At 44.3% G+C, this 17368-nt stretch overlaps 1 protein-coding gene across 3 annotated transcripts in view; it reads right to left on the reverse strand.

Moving 5' to 3' along the window:
• Window positions 1-17368, reverse strand: part of LAT2 (linker for activation of T cells family member 2) — a 37548-nt gene that overhangs the window by 9497 nt on the left and 10683 nt on the right. For 2 of the 3 annotated variants that reach the window (XM_034752660.1, XM_034752661.1), the window contains exons 3-9: window positions 16227-16266; window positions 13120-13163; window positions 9161-9215; window positions 8500-8537; window positions 6288-6326; window positions 4070-4100; window positions 2940-2995 (exon numbers count right to left, since the gene is read on the reverse strand). In XM_034752660.1, the coding sequence (XP_034608551.1) occupies window positions 2940-2995; window positions 4070-4100; window positions 6288-6326; window positions 8500-8537; window positions 9161-9215; window positions 13120-13163; window positions 16227-16266 (303 nt within the window). The remainder of the gene's footprint in view (window positions 1-2939; window positions 2996-4069; window positions 4101-6287; window positions 6327-8499; window positions 8538-9160; window positions 9216-13119; window positions 13164-16226; window positions 16267-17368) is intronic. The other variant, XM_034752662.1, reaches the window with a different exon arrangement.

Here is a 17368-nt window from a genome sequence, read left to right on the forward strand (position 1 = left end):
CACATTATGAGCAGTAATGAAAGTTCTGCAGGCCAAATTAACCCCTCAGTGATACTTGAGAAACACCCCTGTCTTCCAGTTCTGGCCTCAGTGACAACTAAATAGCCCCATTGCTTTACTTCTATTAATCATTATCAAACAAAATTGCTATATTCCAATTAATTTATCCCTAACACCACCCAAAATAAAATAATTAAGCTACCACTGTTTAGGGTTCTAAAAACCCCAATAACACCCTCAGGCCGCACTGGAATACAAATAGTAAGCCATTATAATCACACAGCCAGCTGGTAAGATTGCTTTTGAATTAACGGGTACATCTTACAGGCCTGATTCCAATTTCAGCATGGAACTCCAGGAAACTACCCTGGACTTACACCATGTCAGAGAGATCACAAGCTGGCCCTAGTCCTTATGTACTAAAATTCGTATGCTCTATACGTGGTTTGCTGAAATGTGTGCTTTGAAGAATCCGTTCCATTTGATGAGTAGCTTCCCATTGCCTCTCAGCCCACATTCACTATCTATTTTCAGACTAGCACCACAGCTGAGAGAGACTATTGGCTGAGACAAAGGCTCAAGTGCAGGCATTTAATAATATTTATAATTAGAATCCGTTTAAAAAGCAACCATGGTGTACATGGGCAGTTAAACCACACGAGCAACTGCCTGTAGTTTACTATCTGAAATGTACATCCACAGATGCAGAAAATGTAACTGAAGCCTGAACAGTTGATGTGGTCACCACATCAAAGTTAGGAAGATTCTCAGATATTCATTCATGCAAATAGACATGCCAATCACTTTCCATCTTGCTTTAACCCCTCCCATGGCACAAAATGGAAGTGCGAGGCTAATAAAGTCAGTGGATGCTGTAGTCACAACACAAAAGTACCACTTGTCTCTGCACCACTCAAAATTCAGGATTTTCACATTTCGTTTTGAATTTCCCCCCCAAATAGTTACATTTTTGCCACCAAAAAAAAAACCCCCACCTCAAGAGTATTTTTCTTTCCCCCCCAAAAAGAAGACCATCTTTGAGTGGAAAACAGACAACATTTTGAAATTTCTTTTGGACCAAAAAAAATTGATTATCCAAAAATGGTGTCAAAATCAGATACAATTTCAGAGGTTTTGCACACTTTGGGATATCAAAATGGCCATTTCACAGAATTTCACACATGCAACATCCACATTGCGTTTTTTGAGAGTCTCCTCCTGCCCATAATTTTCACACAGTCCTGAAGCACTAGTTTTATAAAATAGAAAAACAAAATAATTAAAGACATTGCTTGGATTGCAAGCTTTTGGGACAAAGACTGCCAGTTAGTATTCATATGTATAGCATCGGGCACAATGGGGTCCTGATCTCCATTAAGTCCTGTGGTAACTACCACAATATAAAAAAATAATAATTAAACAAATAAGTCGGAGAAGTTTTTTAAAGGTCTTTACACCACATCCGTCTTCTGGTGACAGACTTAAATTAGTTAACCTCTTTTTTGTACTTTTAAGAACAGTGTATTAAACACCTCTTTCTGTTACAACGTATTTAACTCTAAGTGTGTTACAGGATTTAGTTTTGCAGAAGCAATTTGGGACACAGTTTTCATGAAAGACTAGACAAAATAGGTATTGCCTAGAGGTCAGAGCTTCATTGTTCACAGCACTATACAAACATATAACAAAGAGACAACCTCTGCCCTGAAGAGCTTTCAATTCTGCAATGGGTTTAGCTGCGGCTGCATGGAGCCCCGTTAAAGTCAATGTCTCTCTAAACATAGCTTCCAGGCTCGCTACCTCATCTGTTCTGTATTTAACACTGATTAGTGTTCCTAATAGTAGAGATCTGGGGCACCATCCTGCATCCCTCATGGGCCTACTTGTGAGGATGAGAGCTGCAGGATCAGCCTCCAGGTCCTGCAAGCGTTTACTTTCGGGAGTAGCTTGAGACACCTCAGGTAGCCAAATGGGATTATTTCCTCCCAGTGCATACAGGTAAGCACATCTATAAGTGTGTGTGGCATCAGGGCCTAGGTGGATGCACCTTTCTGTACCTAGACTCAAGTTATGAGAACACAGAATATTGTATGGTTTGAAAAACTAAAAGAACAGGAATACATGTGGCACCTTAGAGACTAACAAATTTATTTGAGCATAAGCTTATTTGTTAGTCTCTAAGGTGCCACAAGTACTCCTGTGCTTTTTGCGGATACAGACTAACACGGCTGCTACTCTGAAATTTGAAAAACGAAGTGATCATTGGAGATTTAAGACCTGTGGCACTTCACATTCTCATCCTGGGACATTCCATTCCATTCTCAGGGAATTCCACCGTGAATGTTAAACCTCAGGAAATTCCACTGTAAATGTAGGTGCCTATACGGACAGCTGTGCCCAAATCACTTTCCTGACTTGCTCGGGCTTGGGATTGATCTTGTTTGCACCACCTACTGTACGCCACTGAGACAAGTACTTGATGGTGCTGCTGTTGGGCAGGGATAGCATCACCTTTGAACATTCAGGGCTTTGGCTCTGGACTACATGCGGTGCGGCTTTAGGCAATGCTCTGCCACTGGCCTGAAGCCAACCAGGGCTTAATGAAAATAAACCAGCTGATTTGCATTGAAGTATGGCACCTGACCATAGCCCTGAAGCGTGGCACAGCTTTTCAGTGGTTTTGCCGCTCTGTAGCACCCTCCTTTTGGATTCCCCCGACACAATAACTTTTAACCCCTTGCTGCCCATGTCTATTCCTTAATTAAAATTATGTCAAACCATATTGGAACAAAGGAGAAAGATAAAAGAAGAAAACTGTCTGTTTCTAGCTCATCCCAAACCCACGCTACAACCTGGCTGGCTGGAAATACTTCACTGGTTTTATCTTCCATAAGTGGATTGAATAAATAGCCATTCATTTGTCTGTCTTGTGAACGTACCATTTGCTGGTCTCAAGAATGTCCTACAGTTGAAGTAATCTGAAGCAATAGGGTTGCTGGAAAAGATAAAACATCTCAGTCATAGATATTTTTTGCCTTTGAGATGGCACTTGGGGCAAAATCCCACTCACCTTACTCATGCGTGGGACCCCAATTTCCCAGCCACCCAAATCAATCAGAAAGAGTCACAGAGCCTTCTCTTCCCAGAATCTTAAACTTTCCTTAAAGTTGCCACAGCTATCACAAGCTGCCTCATCTCCTGGGCAATACACATCTATAACTGAGTAAACCAAATACAAAACTTCCAGAGGTGCCTCCCAAAGCTATTTCTTTTAAATGAGATTTCTGTGACCCACATCAATACCGCTGTCCATTTCTGTGATTAATCTAATAGGTAGATTCTACAGTAGTGGGTCTATGCAAGGATGTAAATATCTTCGTGAAGGTGAAGTACAGTATTTGGTTTTCTGTATGTATTGCACTGTAACTTGGTTGCATCTGGAATGGATATGTTTCTTGTGATTGGCTCCTTGTCCAATATCATTCTTGAAACAAGCCTATTGCATTCCTCATGGTTCTAATACTACACAGACTATGAGATGTGTAGTTTCACGTTCAGGTGTGAGCTGCACTACAGGCTAATATGATACAATGGAAGTCATATTCAATACAGTTATGTACAACTGCAGAACTTGGACATGGAACACCTTCTCTGTGCATGTATCCTGCTTAGCACCTGGCTTCCCATAGGTTACTCATGACAAATTCAGAAGCACTTAGGACAGATTTTTCATTTCCATCCTGAGATCTTGCATATTCTGCTGAGAGTAACCGCACTAGCAAGTTACTATTCACAGCGGAAACAATGGTTCACAGTAACGTGGCCCATTGCAAGGTCTTAGAGAGAGTGTGAAATTAACACAGCTGTGCACAATCTGAATAATGAAACAGAATGAATGTCATGATCTTCAAAGCTCTGCTTCGGAACCCAAATCTTTGGAATTTAATTTCCTCTTTAAGAAGATGAACTAAACCCACTGCAACATCCTACAATTCAAAGCTACCATTAGCAAGGGAGACTGAAGAGATTAGATTCAATGTACTGATGGATGAGAGAAAGATTGACTTACACATAGGCAGCATCCAATTCCTGGTTGTCTTCTGCAAGTACAAATCATTTGCCATTAGCACAGTCTCAGGGACATTTCTCACAGCGCAAAATCAAAATAAAATCACAAACCTGATCCAGAAAAGGTCTATGCACTTAGAAACACGCAGGGCCAGGTTAGATTCTCCAGGAGCATCTGTGGCGATTGCTTCCCTTCAAACAAGCATTCCAGCTCTTTCCTTTCTCCCTCAGTTTTTTACTGGATCGGTGTATCTCTTGCCTCGGGAAAATTAACACTTCTCCCCCCAATGCACATACTGCACCAGTCTCACCTTCTTGTTCTCTTGGCTTGGTGTTCGCCGTCTCCTCCCCATGCCCCATTCTGCAACACCTTCTCCTCTGCACGCCCCACCCTGCTGCTCTCTAATGCACGGCCCAGAAACTTCAAAGTGCACTGACCAAAAGGCATCTGCCATGTCACTCGCAAGCCTGCAGCTCAGACAGCTCAAGACAGGCATGTGAGCAGGCTCAAAATATTGAACAAGCCACATCCGGCCTGACACCCTGAACTAAACATGAATTTAATGCAAGTTTTGCCATTGACGTCCATGGGAGCAGGGCTGGACCCTACGGCTATGTCTACATGGCAATAAAACACCTGCAGCTGATCCTCGGCAGCTGCCTTGGGCTCGTGCGGCTCAGGCTGCAGGACTGTAAAACTTGGGCTGGAGCCTGGGCTCTAAGACCTTGCGGGGGGCAGGGGGAATGGGAGGATCCCAACCCAAGCCTGAACATCTACACAGCAATTTTATAGCTCCGCATCCCAAGTCCCACCAGCCTGAGGCCACTGACGCGGGCCAGCCATGGGAGTTTTATTCAGTGTAGACGTACTGTAAGGGCCCAGGGAAAGAGAATTTAAGGGGCTTTGTTTTAGATAAAGAGTAATTTAGCATATAGTCTAAATTCTCCTAAAGCAGCGGTTCTCAACCAGAGGTACGCGTACCCCTAGGGGTATGCAGAGGTGTTCAAGGGGGCACATCAACTCACCTAGATATTTGCCTAGTTTTACAACAGGCTACATAAAAAGCACTAACAAAATCAGTACAAACGAAAATTTCATACAGACAACGACTTGTTTGTATTGCTGTCTGCAGTACACACTGAAAATGTAAGTACAATATTTATAGTCCAATTGATTTATTTTTTAATCCTATGGTAAAAAGGAGAACGTCCGCAATTTTTCAGTAATAGTGCGCTGTGACACTTCTGTATTTTTATGTCTGATTTTGTAAGCAAGTAGTTTTAAAGTGAGGTGAAATCTGGGGGTACACAAAACAAATCAAACTCCTGAAAGGGGTACAGTAGTCTGGAAAGGCTGACAGCCACTGTCCTAAAGGACAATGAGGCCTGGTCAAGGGGCATGGATAGTTAAACAAAAGGATTTGATGAGCACCTCTATAAAAAACAGACTGAGCAATGCCATCATTTGGGCTTTAACATAATCATCTGTGGCCTTTGTGATGGTTGCTTCACTCTGCATCACAATGGGCTAGTGCCCCGATCAGCCCTATCTTCCTCCAAAGATAAAATGTCCTTTACAGAGCTGTGCTACTGGAGACCTCGAGACCAGAATAATTACTATATTCCTATGCATTAAAGAATAAAATATAGTGAAGGGAATTCGGACGGCAGGAGATGCCGTTTTCCTGCTACCTTTGTTATTATTAATTATTTGTATTACGGTCCATCCAGAGGCCTCAACTGAGATGAGAACCTTGTTGTGTTCTGGATGCTACTAAGAGACCGTCCCTGCCGCTCTTACAATCTAAACAGGAGAAAGGCAGCATTCTGACCTCCATTTTACAGCTGGGGAACATCTTTTAGCCTAAGAAATATCCTGACACAGCTGAATACAGACAGGGTGTGATTAGAAACTCAAGGGGAAGCCAGCCCGTATACTAACAGATTCTCCATTCAGAGAAGAGACAGGAACAAAAATCTGATGTTGCTTCCAAAGGCTGGTGACCTCCCATCTAATATGCAGAAACACCCACATACATTAAAGCAGGGATCACAGCTTTTCATTTTCCCACTATTATTTTAAATAGAGGAGTAGATCCAGTCCTAGCATAAGTGGGCGCGAGTTCTATCGACTTCAATGGGAGTTACTTATACTAAGGCTGAATTTTGTCCGCCACGTTCTTAGCCTAATTGAGTTATGTTGCAGTCATAATGTTTACCTCTCATGAAATTTTGATATCTGGGCTCAGCATTGTCACCTAGAAGAGAGCACATGTTGACATTGTATGTTAGCCATGATTTGCTAGCTAGCAATTACAGGGGCTATGAAATCCGTTTCAGAGGCGATTGAGCCACCAGATGTGAAATTCAGGGGGGAGGGATAGCTCAGTAGTTTGAGCATTGGCCTGCTAAACCCAGAGTTGTGAGTTCAATCCTTGAGGGGGCCATTTAGGGATCTGGGGCAAAAATCTGTCTGGGGATTGGTCCTGCTTTGAGCAGGGGGTTGGACTAGATGACCTCCTGAGGTCCCTTCCAACCCTGATATTCTATGATTCTATGACAGAGCTCAGTATAAAAAGAAAGGGGAAAACAATGAATTGTAGAGCAATGGACCAATCTGGGGGAAATGTTCTAATGGGAAGAGCCACCTAGGTCACTAACGAGGAAATAGATTTGGGGGTGAGAGAGGAAGAATCACCAACACCATCAGCTCAGTGCAGCACTGTAGGAAAAACAGAAACACCAGGTAGCAAGCGATAGTAGCAGAGACTAGAATCCAAGACACTCGCTAAACTCCACCCCTGGTCACAGAGGGTGGTGCTGTGGTCCAGGTCTGAGACTCAGGACAGCTCGTTTCAATTCTCAGTTCAGCCACAGACTTCCTCTGTGAGCTTGAGTGAGTCACTTAATCTTGGTGTCCCAGTTCCCCTTCTGTAAAGTGAGCATAACGACAGACAGACTTAATATGGGTCTGAGGAGACATTCATTAAATGTTTGAGGTCCTCACATACTACCTAGAAAGGTGCTTGGACAGAACCCTTAGGGACTCTGTCCTCATGGCAGGCAAGGTGCTTTGGAGAACAGTCCCTAGCTATACAGGGGACCAAAGATGTGAAAACTCCCTCCTCTCTGGTATTTCAACAGAGCCCAGGTTTGCAGATCAAACCAGGGTGGGGTGCAAGACACATGTTTTAGGGAAAGCTATGGTCCATCACTGAGTTATCTATTATTATTATTGGGATGTTTAAGCAGTTGGAAGGGCTCAGCATTTGCAATCAGCAAGATCTTTCCCCCCAAGGAACAAGCTTTGTAGCAAGGGAAGGGAGGATAATAAATGAATATAAGCAGCAAGTCAATAGGAAAAACTCCCTGGATTGCAGTTTAACCCAGTCTTAGGGCCATTGGATGAGAAGCCTGATCTTCGAAAGGGCATTTTCCTTACATCTCACAAGCAGTCCCTTCTCTAGCCCTTAGCTAAGCAAAAGGAGAGGGTAAAGCTGAGCTGGGATTAACTCCTTGCTCACCAGTGACTAGATAGCATATTGTCTCACAGCAGGACAGGGATGGTAGCTGTTTGTACTGAATATTGTGGGGAAGAGGGATTTCACTTAATACCACATTTAGGACCTGATTCTCAGAAGCATTGAGCATCCAAAACTCCAGTTGAAATTTCTGGGAGATGCAGGTGCTCCGCTTCTCCACAAATCCAGGTCACCTGCCCACATGCTCCAGCAATGGGCACTCAGAAAATTAAAGCTGGAATACTGTGTGCAGAGCTGGCTACCGCACCCCAGTAAGACGACCACTGCTTAGGGGAGAGCGCAGTGTAGGGCAACAGAGACCAGGTCTGAAGAATCTGCAAAGTTGTGGAAAGACTCAGGAGGTTGGTCTTAGTTTCAAAGGAAAAGAGAAAAGGAGAACTAAAAATAGAGTTTTCAAAGGGACTGAGAGAGGTGCTGGAGAGAAATAGTCACATAGATAAAGGGTTTAAACATGGAAAAAATGGATAGAGAATGTAGGCAACATTCCATCATGCAAAGGGTAATGAGTTACATGGGGCGTCATGAAGATTCGTTGTATTTGTTTGTATAGTTCTACAAATGTTTGTGCGTTAGGTATTATTATAGGAGTAGATTGTAGCGATACCTAACTTACTTCCAAGGTAACTCCTGTCCCCATAATGCACCATTCAGAATTCAAAATGGAGGACTATAAATGGGAATGGAACATCCTCTCCCAGGCTTAACTTCTGTGAGCTTTGTAGGCGTATACAGCAGTCAGGGATCTCTTACCATATATGTTCCATTTGCCAATATAAACAGGCAAAGATTTGTAATATTCTCACGTACTAATTTTGTATTGGAGTAACAACCCACCCAGGGCAGATAACAAAATGTGTAAAGAAATGGATACTTTTGTATAAATACCTACCATCAATATCTGTGGCCTGCAGTCGCTTATTGGTTTTCCTGAAAGAGATAAATTTATTAACGTAACAGATTCCGGCAAATGCTATTTCTCCCGCAGTGTAGGTTTATACCTGGAATACAAGCCATTCACACTGGAAAGTAGCTAAAATCCCAGTTCTAAACACACCATATTAAATATTGGCTATTACAGAGGTCCCCAACCAATGGGCTGAACAATCCCCATGCTCCACAGAGCTTTTCCTGGTGGTGCTGTGCAACAGGAGACATTTTGAGGACTAAGAAATGGGAATTGGGGTATTTGGGATGGGATTTGGATAAACAAATATATACTCAAGCGACAATCTTCTGCCATATATTTTCCATATCAGTTTGCTTGGGCTTCCCAATGTCAAAATGGTTAAAATCAAGGACCTCCTGCGCTACTTGCCTTTCACCCGCAATGACAGTTCATTTCCCTGGCTTGGTTTTAAGGATTCATGCTAGTGGAGGCTATAAAAGCAGTTGGAACACAGATATCAAGAGGATTTAGAACTTTATGAAAGGATAAGCAGTAAATTAAATATAGGCCAAGCCAGATGGGGACCCCAATCCTCAATTTTCTCAAAGTTTGGGTGGACCCAGTGGCCCAAATTTTGGCTGAAATATCTTATTTTGTCACCTACCTTGTTACTGGGATGTTGTCTGGCAATTTAATTTCATCTTGCCTTGTCACGGCAACTGGCGTGAAAAATAAAATCAGATGTTGAAGGTTATGGCAGTAGGAGACACGTTTGCAAACTGAGCACAGAGCAGTCAAACGCAAAGGATTTCCAAATATTTGCAGACTACGAAATCCAGAACTTTTTCAATTACCTTCCTAAAAAACATAGGGTGGGCCAGGGAAGGAAATGACTATAGAAACCTATCGTGTCTGCAAGCAACAGGAACAGGCCACTGCAAACAAATATGTGTTAGATAAAGCGCCAGTCCTAAAAGTTAGGCTGGTCCCCCTGCAAATTAGCTGACATTTTCTCCAAATTTGCATGAGTTTCCATCCCTAAGCTGCAGTTCTTTTTTATAGACTTCCACTCGCTAAAAATTATAACTATGGGTTCTCCTAGATCAGGGGTACTCAAACTGGGGTTCGGGACCCCTCAGGGGGTCGTGAGGTTATGACCTGGGGGGTCGCGAGCTGTCAGCCTCCACCCCAAACCTCGCTTCACCTCCAGCATTTATAATAGTGTTAAATATTTTTAAAGTGTTTTTAATTTATAAGGGGGGGGTCGCACTCAGATTTGCTGTGTGAAAGCGGTCACCAGTACAAAAGTTTGAGAGCCACTGTCCTAGATGCTCCAATAGCAACTTCTCCTGAGGTTAGGTTGCATCTGTCATTGTCCTAGATCTTGTTAAAATAAAGATTTCTTAGATTGTTTGGCCCATCGCTGCTTAATAATTCTCACTCTCCTCCAGGGATGAAAGGCTGCAGAAAGGCAAAGTATTATTAAATGTAAGTTGCTGCAACCCACTTTTGTTCATTTTTAAATTAATTTCTCTCCACACCATAAAAACCTCTTCCCAGTTCTAGTTATCTATATTAGGGACTTCTCTGGCCCCCCTCACTATAGTAGTCAAGTGAGGCTGAAAATTGCTATTATCTCCACATATTACCAATGGGGAAACTGAGGCACAAATACTAAGCAACTTGCCCTAGCTCATATAGGGAATTTGTGGCAGAAGAGGGAACTGAATCCAGGTCTCCCAAATCCCAGGCAGGTACTATAACCACTGGACTATCCTTTCTCTCTATGCTGGTTTAATCCTTCTGTGGCTGGGAATACATTCCATTGTACAACAGAAACAGCACTCCTTGGACCCATGGATCATCAGAGGCAGGATATCCACAGCTCCTACTACTGGAGTTCTCCACAGCATTTGTTGCTGTTGATCGTGATTTAGCATTGTCCCATTTTAAAGATATTGGAGGAGTCAATGGACACCTGCTGTGATGACCCAAATCCATTCCTTCCAGGCTGTTCCCAGACAGTATTGTTGGACAACTGCTCTTCTGCCACCAGAGCACTCACTCATGTTTTCCCCCATCCCAGACAGTCACAGCACCTCGCTGCTGGGGAAAACTGAGACATCAAGTCAAATGCCAGCAATACATGGATCACACCCAGATGTCGGTTTCATTTACATTCTGAGCTAGCAGCCCCATCTTTCAGCTATCAGAGGTCAGCACCTGGATGTAAAACAGCTGCTTAAGGCAGCAAGACAGAGGTATTGTAGGCCGACAGAAGGAAATGCTTTGAAAATCCAACTCCCACCGTGGTGTCTCACTCTGGGGCGGGAGCCTTGTTGTTCAGATCCTCATGTCACTTTGCAGCATCTACACTCTTCTGGACTCCTCATTGCTGCTAGATACTCTAATGAAAACCACTGCAAAAGACGTTATCCTCCAGCTGCAGCTGGCCAGAAGACTGCACCACATCCTGTCCAACACGGACTTGGCCATGATGCTCTCTAGGCTGGACTACTGCCACCGTAGATTCACCATATCTAGCTTCGAAATGCAATTGGTTCAAAATGCAGCAGGCCCATCTCCTCAGGAGCACAATCCCATAGTGCTTTGCTTGTTTTAATAGCGGCCATTAGAACGCCAGTCACATTCCAAGGTCTCAGTCCTATGCGCTCCATTGGATTGGCTCATGTTGGCCAAGAAACTTTCCCCTCTCTCAATGTGACAACACTCTCCCTAGAGATCTGTGGTCATCAGTTGCTAGGAAACAGCCTCAAGAACCCAAAGACAGAGCTTTCTCAATAGTCAACTCAAGACCGTGTAACGCATTTGCACAAATCTTGCTCCTTTCAGAGCCAGGCATAACACTTCTTTCTTTCAGATGAGCTTTCCCAAAACCCAAACCGAAACAGCAGGGGAGGGGAGGTAGCAGCAGGAGATGGCATAGGAAGAGAAATAAAGAGAAGAGGGGAAAATCATTAAAAAAAAGAATAGAAAATGTAAAGAAAGACAGACAAAGGAAGGGGGGAAAAGAAACAAGGGGCAGCCGGAGAGGAAAGAAAAGCTCAAAATGAAAGTCCCCTTGAGGTGACTGAAAGGGGCAAGGGCCCAAGTGATGGTGCCTTTGTTTGGTGCTGTGATATTACTGCACTCAGGATGATAGAAGTACTTAGATCGACTGCAACGGGAAGCCAGTGCCTCGGCAAGCTTAGCTTCCGGCACCTTCTTTGTTTGACCTTTAATACGACCCAATCAGCAGCTCAGTTTAGGATGAAATCTAAAGGTCAGCTTGTAACCAAATGTGCTGCAGGAAGCAATGACAGGGCAAGGATAAATGAGTCATTCGTATCAATTTGGGTTCAAGTGTTTTACCCCCCCCACACCCCTGTCATTTTCAGGGGCAGTTTAAGTTTCTGCTCAGAAGAGCAGGGACCCTGTAGCCTAAGCCAATATGTTGTTACATTTCACGATACAGATTCTATGTGACACTAAATATTTAGGCTGGGATTTTAAAGGAGCTTAGGGGAATTAGGTACCCAAATACCAAGTGGGCACCTAAGTCTGCTTTGAAAATCTGAGCCTTCTAGTTCTGTCAGTTAGGCCTTCCATGCTTTCCCAATTGCAATGTATTATTCTCTGAGACGGGATTTAATTCTCTGCACTGCAGGACACGGTCATGAAAACAGAAGACACAAATTGGTATCCTTGCAAAAACTGCAGCCTGGAAAACTCTCTCAGTACTTACTAACTACAAGATTCTTCCAGATACCTATAGAGCATTGGTTCTCCAACTTTTTTTCACAGACCACTTGAAAATTGCGGAGGGTCTTGGCGGACCACTTAATGATCTTTCCAAATGTTGTTCGTACCGTTTAGCTAACTAGTGTAAAGCACTTTGGATAAAAGTGCTATATAAAAAAACAACTTTTATAATAATTAACGTTATTTTGTTCTACAAATAAAAGCACACAACTCATATTTTAATATCAGTAATCTTACTTTTCTAATGCCATGGATGTGCCCGCTCTCCCCCACCGCAGCAGTCCCTGAGCCGGGGCTGGGAAGGAGGGGGGGTCTCCCCTTCTCTCCCATGCAGCGGCAGCCCCTGATATGGGTCTTGGAAAGAGGAGCGGTCTCCCCGGCCGTGGCAGCCCCCGAGCTGGGGCTGGAAGGGAGGCATGTCTCTCCCTCTCTCCCCCACCACAGCAGCCCCCGAGTTGGGGCTGGGAAGGAGGGCCATCTCTCCTGGCAGCTGCAGCCCCGGAGCTGGGAAAAGTCGCCTCTGTCTCTGGACGCTGCAGCCCTGCACATCCCAAATTCCCCCCAACCCCTTCTTCTCCCCCCACTGTCCCCTCCCAACTACCCCCAATCCCCCCAAGGCCACCACCTCACCTTACATGTACGTCTTCTCCAGGGTCCAGGCACCTAATTAGTGGAGGCACGCCTGCGCAGCTCCACTAATTAGGTGGGTGGCCCTTCATTCTCTTGTGTGCGGCCGCCCAGGCACACATCTTAGAGGGAACTATCTGCGGACCACCTGAATGGAGTTCGCGGACCACTGGTGGTCCATGGACCAAAGTTTGAGAACCTCTGCTATAGAGCTTTGTAAAAATATATACTCACTTGAATAGGATCGTATCACCTGAAACCCCGGCTGGTTTTCATGCCTGAAAATACAGGGAAAGTTCTGGCTAGTGCAATATGTACTAAAGGGAAAGACATGCAATGGGGGCAGGGGGCGTATTGTTAAAGTCACAAAGCATAAGATGGAGGCAGAAGCCACTAAGGGCACGAAAGTGGAGCCTAAGGAAAGCTGAGGCTTATATTGCACAGCACGTCAGCACGAAGGCTGTTACAACCAAAATCCAAAGAAAGGGGCTTCCATGATCACTTTACATGTTAATATTTCTTGGAGGAGTGCAGAGAAGTTGTTTGATTTACAGCTAGAGCTGGGCAAATAACTGGCTTTTCAGTTCTCTGGGCTATAGAATCGTTCTGACTCTCTCTGGCCCGGGGACTAGTCACGTATTTTATACAAAGTGGAACAGCTTCAACAGGAGAGACTGAGAAAGACCCGACCCAGAATACCCTATGGTCCAATGAGTAGGGCACTCCCTAGTGAGTGTCTTAGCCACAGGACGATAGGTATTCAGGAGGCACCACCATCATCTTATCCTCCTCCTCTCCCTCGCCCCTCTCCTCTGGCTGTGTTACAAATGGAGCCTATGTCCCAAACATATTTTATGGCCAAAGCTTTTTGGTGACATGTCACATTCACAAATATTTTCAGGTTGACCAAAACTGCATTTTCAGCAAACAAACTATTAGTCAAAATAACGTCACCCAGCTCTATTTTCAGCCTCTTTATGGGTCTGATCGTGACCTTTGACGTCAATGGGAGCATTGCCAATGACCCTTAAACACACAACAGGAGCTGAGGAGGGGACCCAAGGATAGGGGCTAAGCCATGTGTGATGAAGAGATAATCCTGGTCCAGAAAACAATGATGATTTTGACTCTTTCTATCCCACGATGAAAGCATTTCGACATAAAGTAAGTACAGACTTGCAATAGAATTCAAAAGGTTCTAGAGACAGGTCCACAAAGCCCAGAAGGAAAGTTTAACCTCTCGCATACCTTGGGTCTATTCAGTCTTTTCGGAAGGCAAGCATCATGTTGTTTACTTTTTTTTTTAATAAAGGTAAAAGAGCTGTTGATCATGCATTTTGCTGTGGTAATATTTAAAAAAAGAAGGTGACATACCAAAGGGAAGGGAATACAGCAGAGCTGTAATACTAAAGAGTTTCTGGTACTGTGGGTACATACATCGAGGGAGGTTTTCAAAGCCCTCATGGGATTTGAGCACTCAGCTCCCATTGACGATGGTCGCGGCTGGAGATGAGATGTTGGACGGGGAGGGGCAGGGCTCTGAGGTGGCACCGAGCATTCTCTCTCTCTCTCAGGTGCTTGGCTGGCTGGTTCTTGCTCACATGCACAGGGTCGAGCTCAGGGGTCGGCAACCTTTCAGAAGTGGTGTGCCGAGTCTTCATTTATTCACTCTGATAAGTTTTCGCGTGCCGGTAATACATTTTAATGTTTTTAGAAGGTCTCTTTCTATAAGTCTATAATATATAACTAAACTATTGTTGTATGTAAAGTAAATAAGATTTTAAAAATGTTTAAGAAGCTTCATTTAAAATTAAATTAAAATGCAGAGCCACATCAGATTGGCAGTGACCTTGGGGGTTTTGACCTTCCTCTGCTGAGTATGGGTGTGGGTTACTTGCCAGGATAATCTGGGTATACTTCACCTAATCATTTCCCTGCCATTGTGGGGGCCTCAGGCATTGGTGCCCCTCCTATTCTCCCCATGACACATAATGGTTAAGTCTCCTGTGGGCTGTAACACTTCAGTCTCATTTCAGTTGTTGGGTTTGGTGTGCGGATGCTGGTGGGTGTTGGTGGCCTGTGATAGACAGGAGCTTAGATGAGATGATGTGGCGGTCCCTTCTGGCCTTCAACTCTCTGACTTTTAGTGAGCACTGGGCACCCAACTCCCCTTTGTCCCTGCAAAAATCTCTCTCTTTCTTCCAGTAGCGCAGCTATTAATCTAACACAGACAGCAAATCACTCCATTTCTCTTCATTCTGATCAGCTCCATTCCTATAGCTGGCACTTTGGTAGTGAACAGGGGTGTTTTCAACCGAAGTCCCTGTTTAGATTCCTTGGGACTGTGTGGGTGTGTCACTGGGGTTGCAAAAAAAGCAACAACAACAACAAAAACAGCTATAGAAATGGAACGTGAAATCTTGACCCCTCTCAAGTCAGTGGTTGTTTAGCTACTGACTTCACTGGACCAGGAATACATCCAGGCTCTTTGTTTAATTTCAGCAAGCCAGAACATCGCTCTAACCCTAGACGGGATTCAGAGGGATAGAGCCCAGCGGTAGCTCTTCCATCAATTGCCAAACATCACACCAAAAGCCTCTCGCATAGTCATTTTTAAATGGAGCAGCAGGGCAGCAGCACACAATATGGCCCATCACGCAATATGGCCCATCCTTGGGCCCTTCCAGAGCCCTTTGCAGCAGGTTAGCTATGCTGCCAAAGGCAGGAAGAGGTTAAAAGCCATGATTTTTCTTTTTTCTCTAATCTTCTGACTTGTGGTTTGTCTGTTATTGAAGGAAACAAGGGGGTGTGTGTGAGAGAGAGAGAGAGAACTCATGTTTCCTTACTTAGCTGACATTGTAGGTGTGGTAGTTTAATGCTAGCATATGTTCTTATTAGCTAGCACGTTATTGTTTAAATACAGGTTTTTGTACCTAATAAAGTTGTTAACCTACCTTAATCCTAGTATAGATCTATGTGGTGGCACCATTTTGCAACATACTAATTTGCTCCTCTAACCCTTCTCATCCAAAACTCATATTAAAGCCAATTGGTACATCATTCAGGCCCAAGGTCATAGCTTGTCATTTAATTTCATGTTATTCTTTCCAAGGGGACTACACAGCTTTCCTCGGTCTCTGATCCATTCTATGTTCTTGGGCACTATGGGACTGTGGACTATCATTAATACTCTGAGGCAGCTATTTTTCACCTCCAGATTTCCTAATATGTGCAGATCTGGGATGCCTAGAGCTCTGATCCCAGCTGCTGTGTGGGCTCTGTAATCTCCTCCCTATGAGGACCTCTTGGGGAAAAAAGTGGGAGAGTGAAGGGTAACTTACAGTGTCCTCTGCTTGCACAGCTTCTTTTCCTGTTTAGTAGCTGGAAGAAGATCATCAAAATGGGTGAGGAATTAGGAATTCAAATGCAGAAAGAAGACAAAAAACTTGACAACATGAGCTAACAAGAATTTAGACACCAAGAGGAACTGGAGAACAGCAGCTCTGAAAGAATTTCAACTAGTGCCTCCATCAAACCTGCAGCCAGGACCAGGAAAGAGCGCTGGATTAATGCAGATATCCCGTCGGCCAACTGAGGGATGTTTTAACAACATCTGGAGGATCGGAACCAGGATCAGTCAAATTAATCCCTGGTCCAACAGCATGGAATGCAGTTTAGCCCGACCTTGCAAGTCTGTGCCCAGCAAGCCGCTCAGTAGCAAACCTTAGAGCATTACTGTCAGCGGCATTCTCCAAGGGTCTGCTCCTTTGTGCAGCTGAGCAGTCTCCGTTCCCGATGACTTGCATAAGAGGAGGGCACTCAGCACCTTGCAGCAGATGCTGAACACCTCACTTCTTAGGTACTCTGCTGGCCCTCATGACTGTAGGGTCTGAGCACCTCACCACCTTTCCTTTACTGTCCCTGTAGATCGGGCAATGCTATTATCGCCATTTTACAGACAGCAAACTGAGGCCCAGAGAGACTAAGGGCCAGATTTTGAAAGTATTTAGGCCCCCAGTGGAATTTCCAAAAGAACTTCGGCACTTAACTCCCCTTGAAACAATGGGAGTTGGGTGCTTTTGAAAACCCCACTAGGCATCTCTCTGTATCTTTAAGCACGTAAATAATGTTAACAACCTGTCCTTAAGTGCCATGCCCAAGGTCACACAGGAAGTCTGTGCAACAGCAGGAAATCAAACCCTAGGCTATCTCCCTGACCAGTAGACCATCCTTCCTCTCACAGGATCAGCCGTAAGCTGGGCAAGGGCCACTTCTCCAAATTTAGTACCACGGCTGCTTTGGGTTTTTCTCTCTCTAGAGCATGGGGTCAAACCCATCCTTTGTACAAATCCAATGAACTGAGTGGAATTCCATGAAGGATGAATCTGACCCATGGTTTCCTTTAAGGAGTCATTCCATCTCAGACAACAGGTCTCTTCGGGTGGGAAGTGAGGGTCCCCATATCCCATTGTCCTAAATGATC

The sequence above is a fragment of the Trachemys scripta genome, chromosome 18, assembly GCF_013100865.1.
Source record: "Trachemys scripta elegans isolate TJP31775 chromosome 18, CAS_Tse_1.0, whole genome shotgun sequence".
Lineage (NCBI taxonomy): Eukaryota > Metazoa > Chordata > Testudines > Emydidae > Trachemys > Trachemys scripta.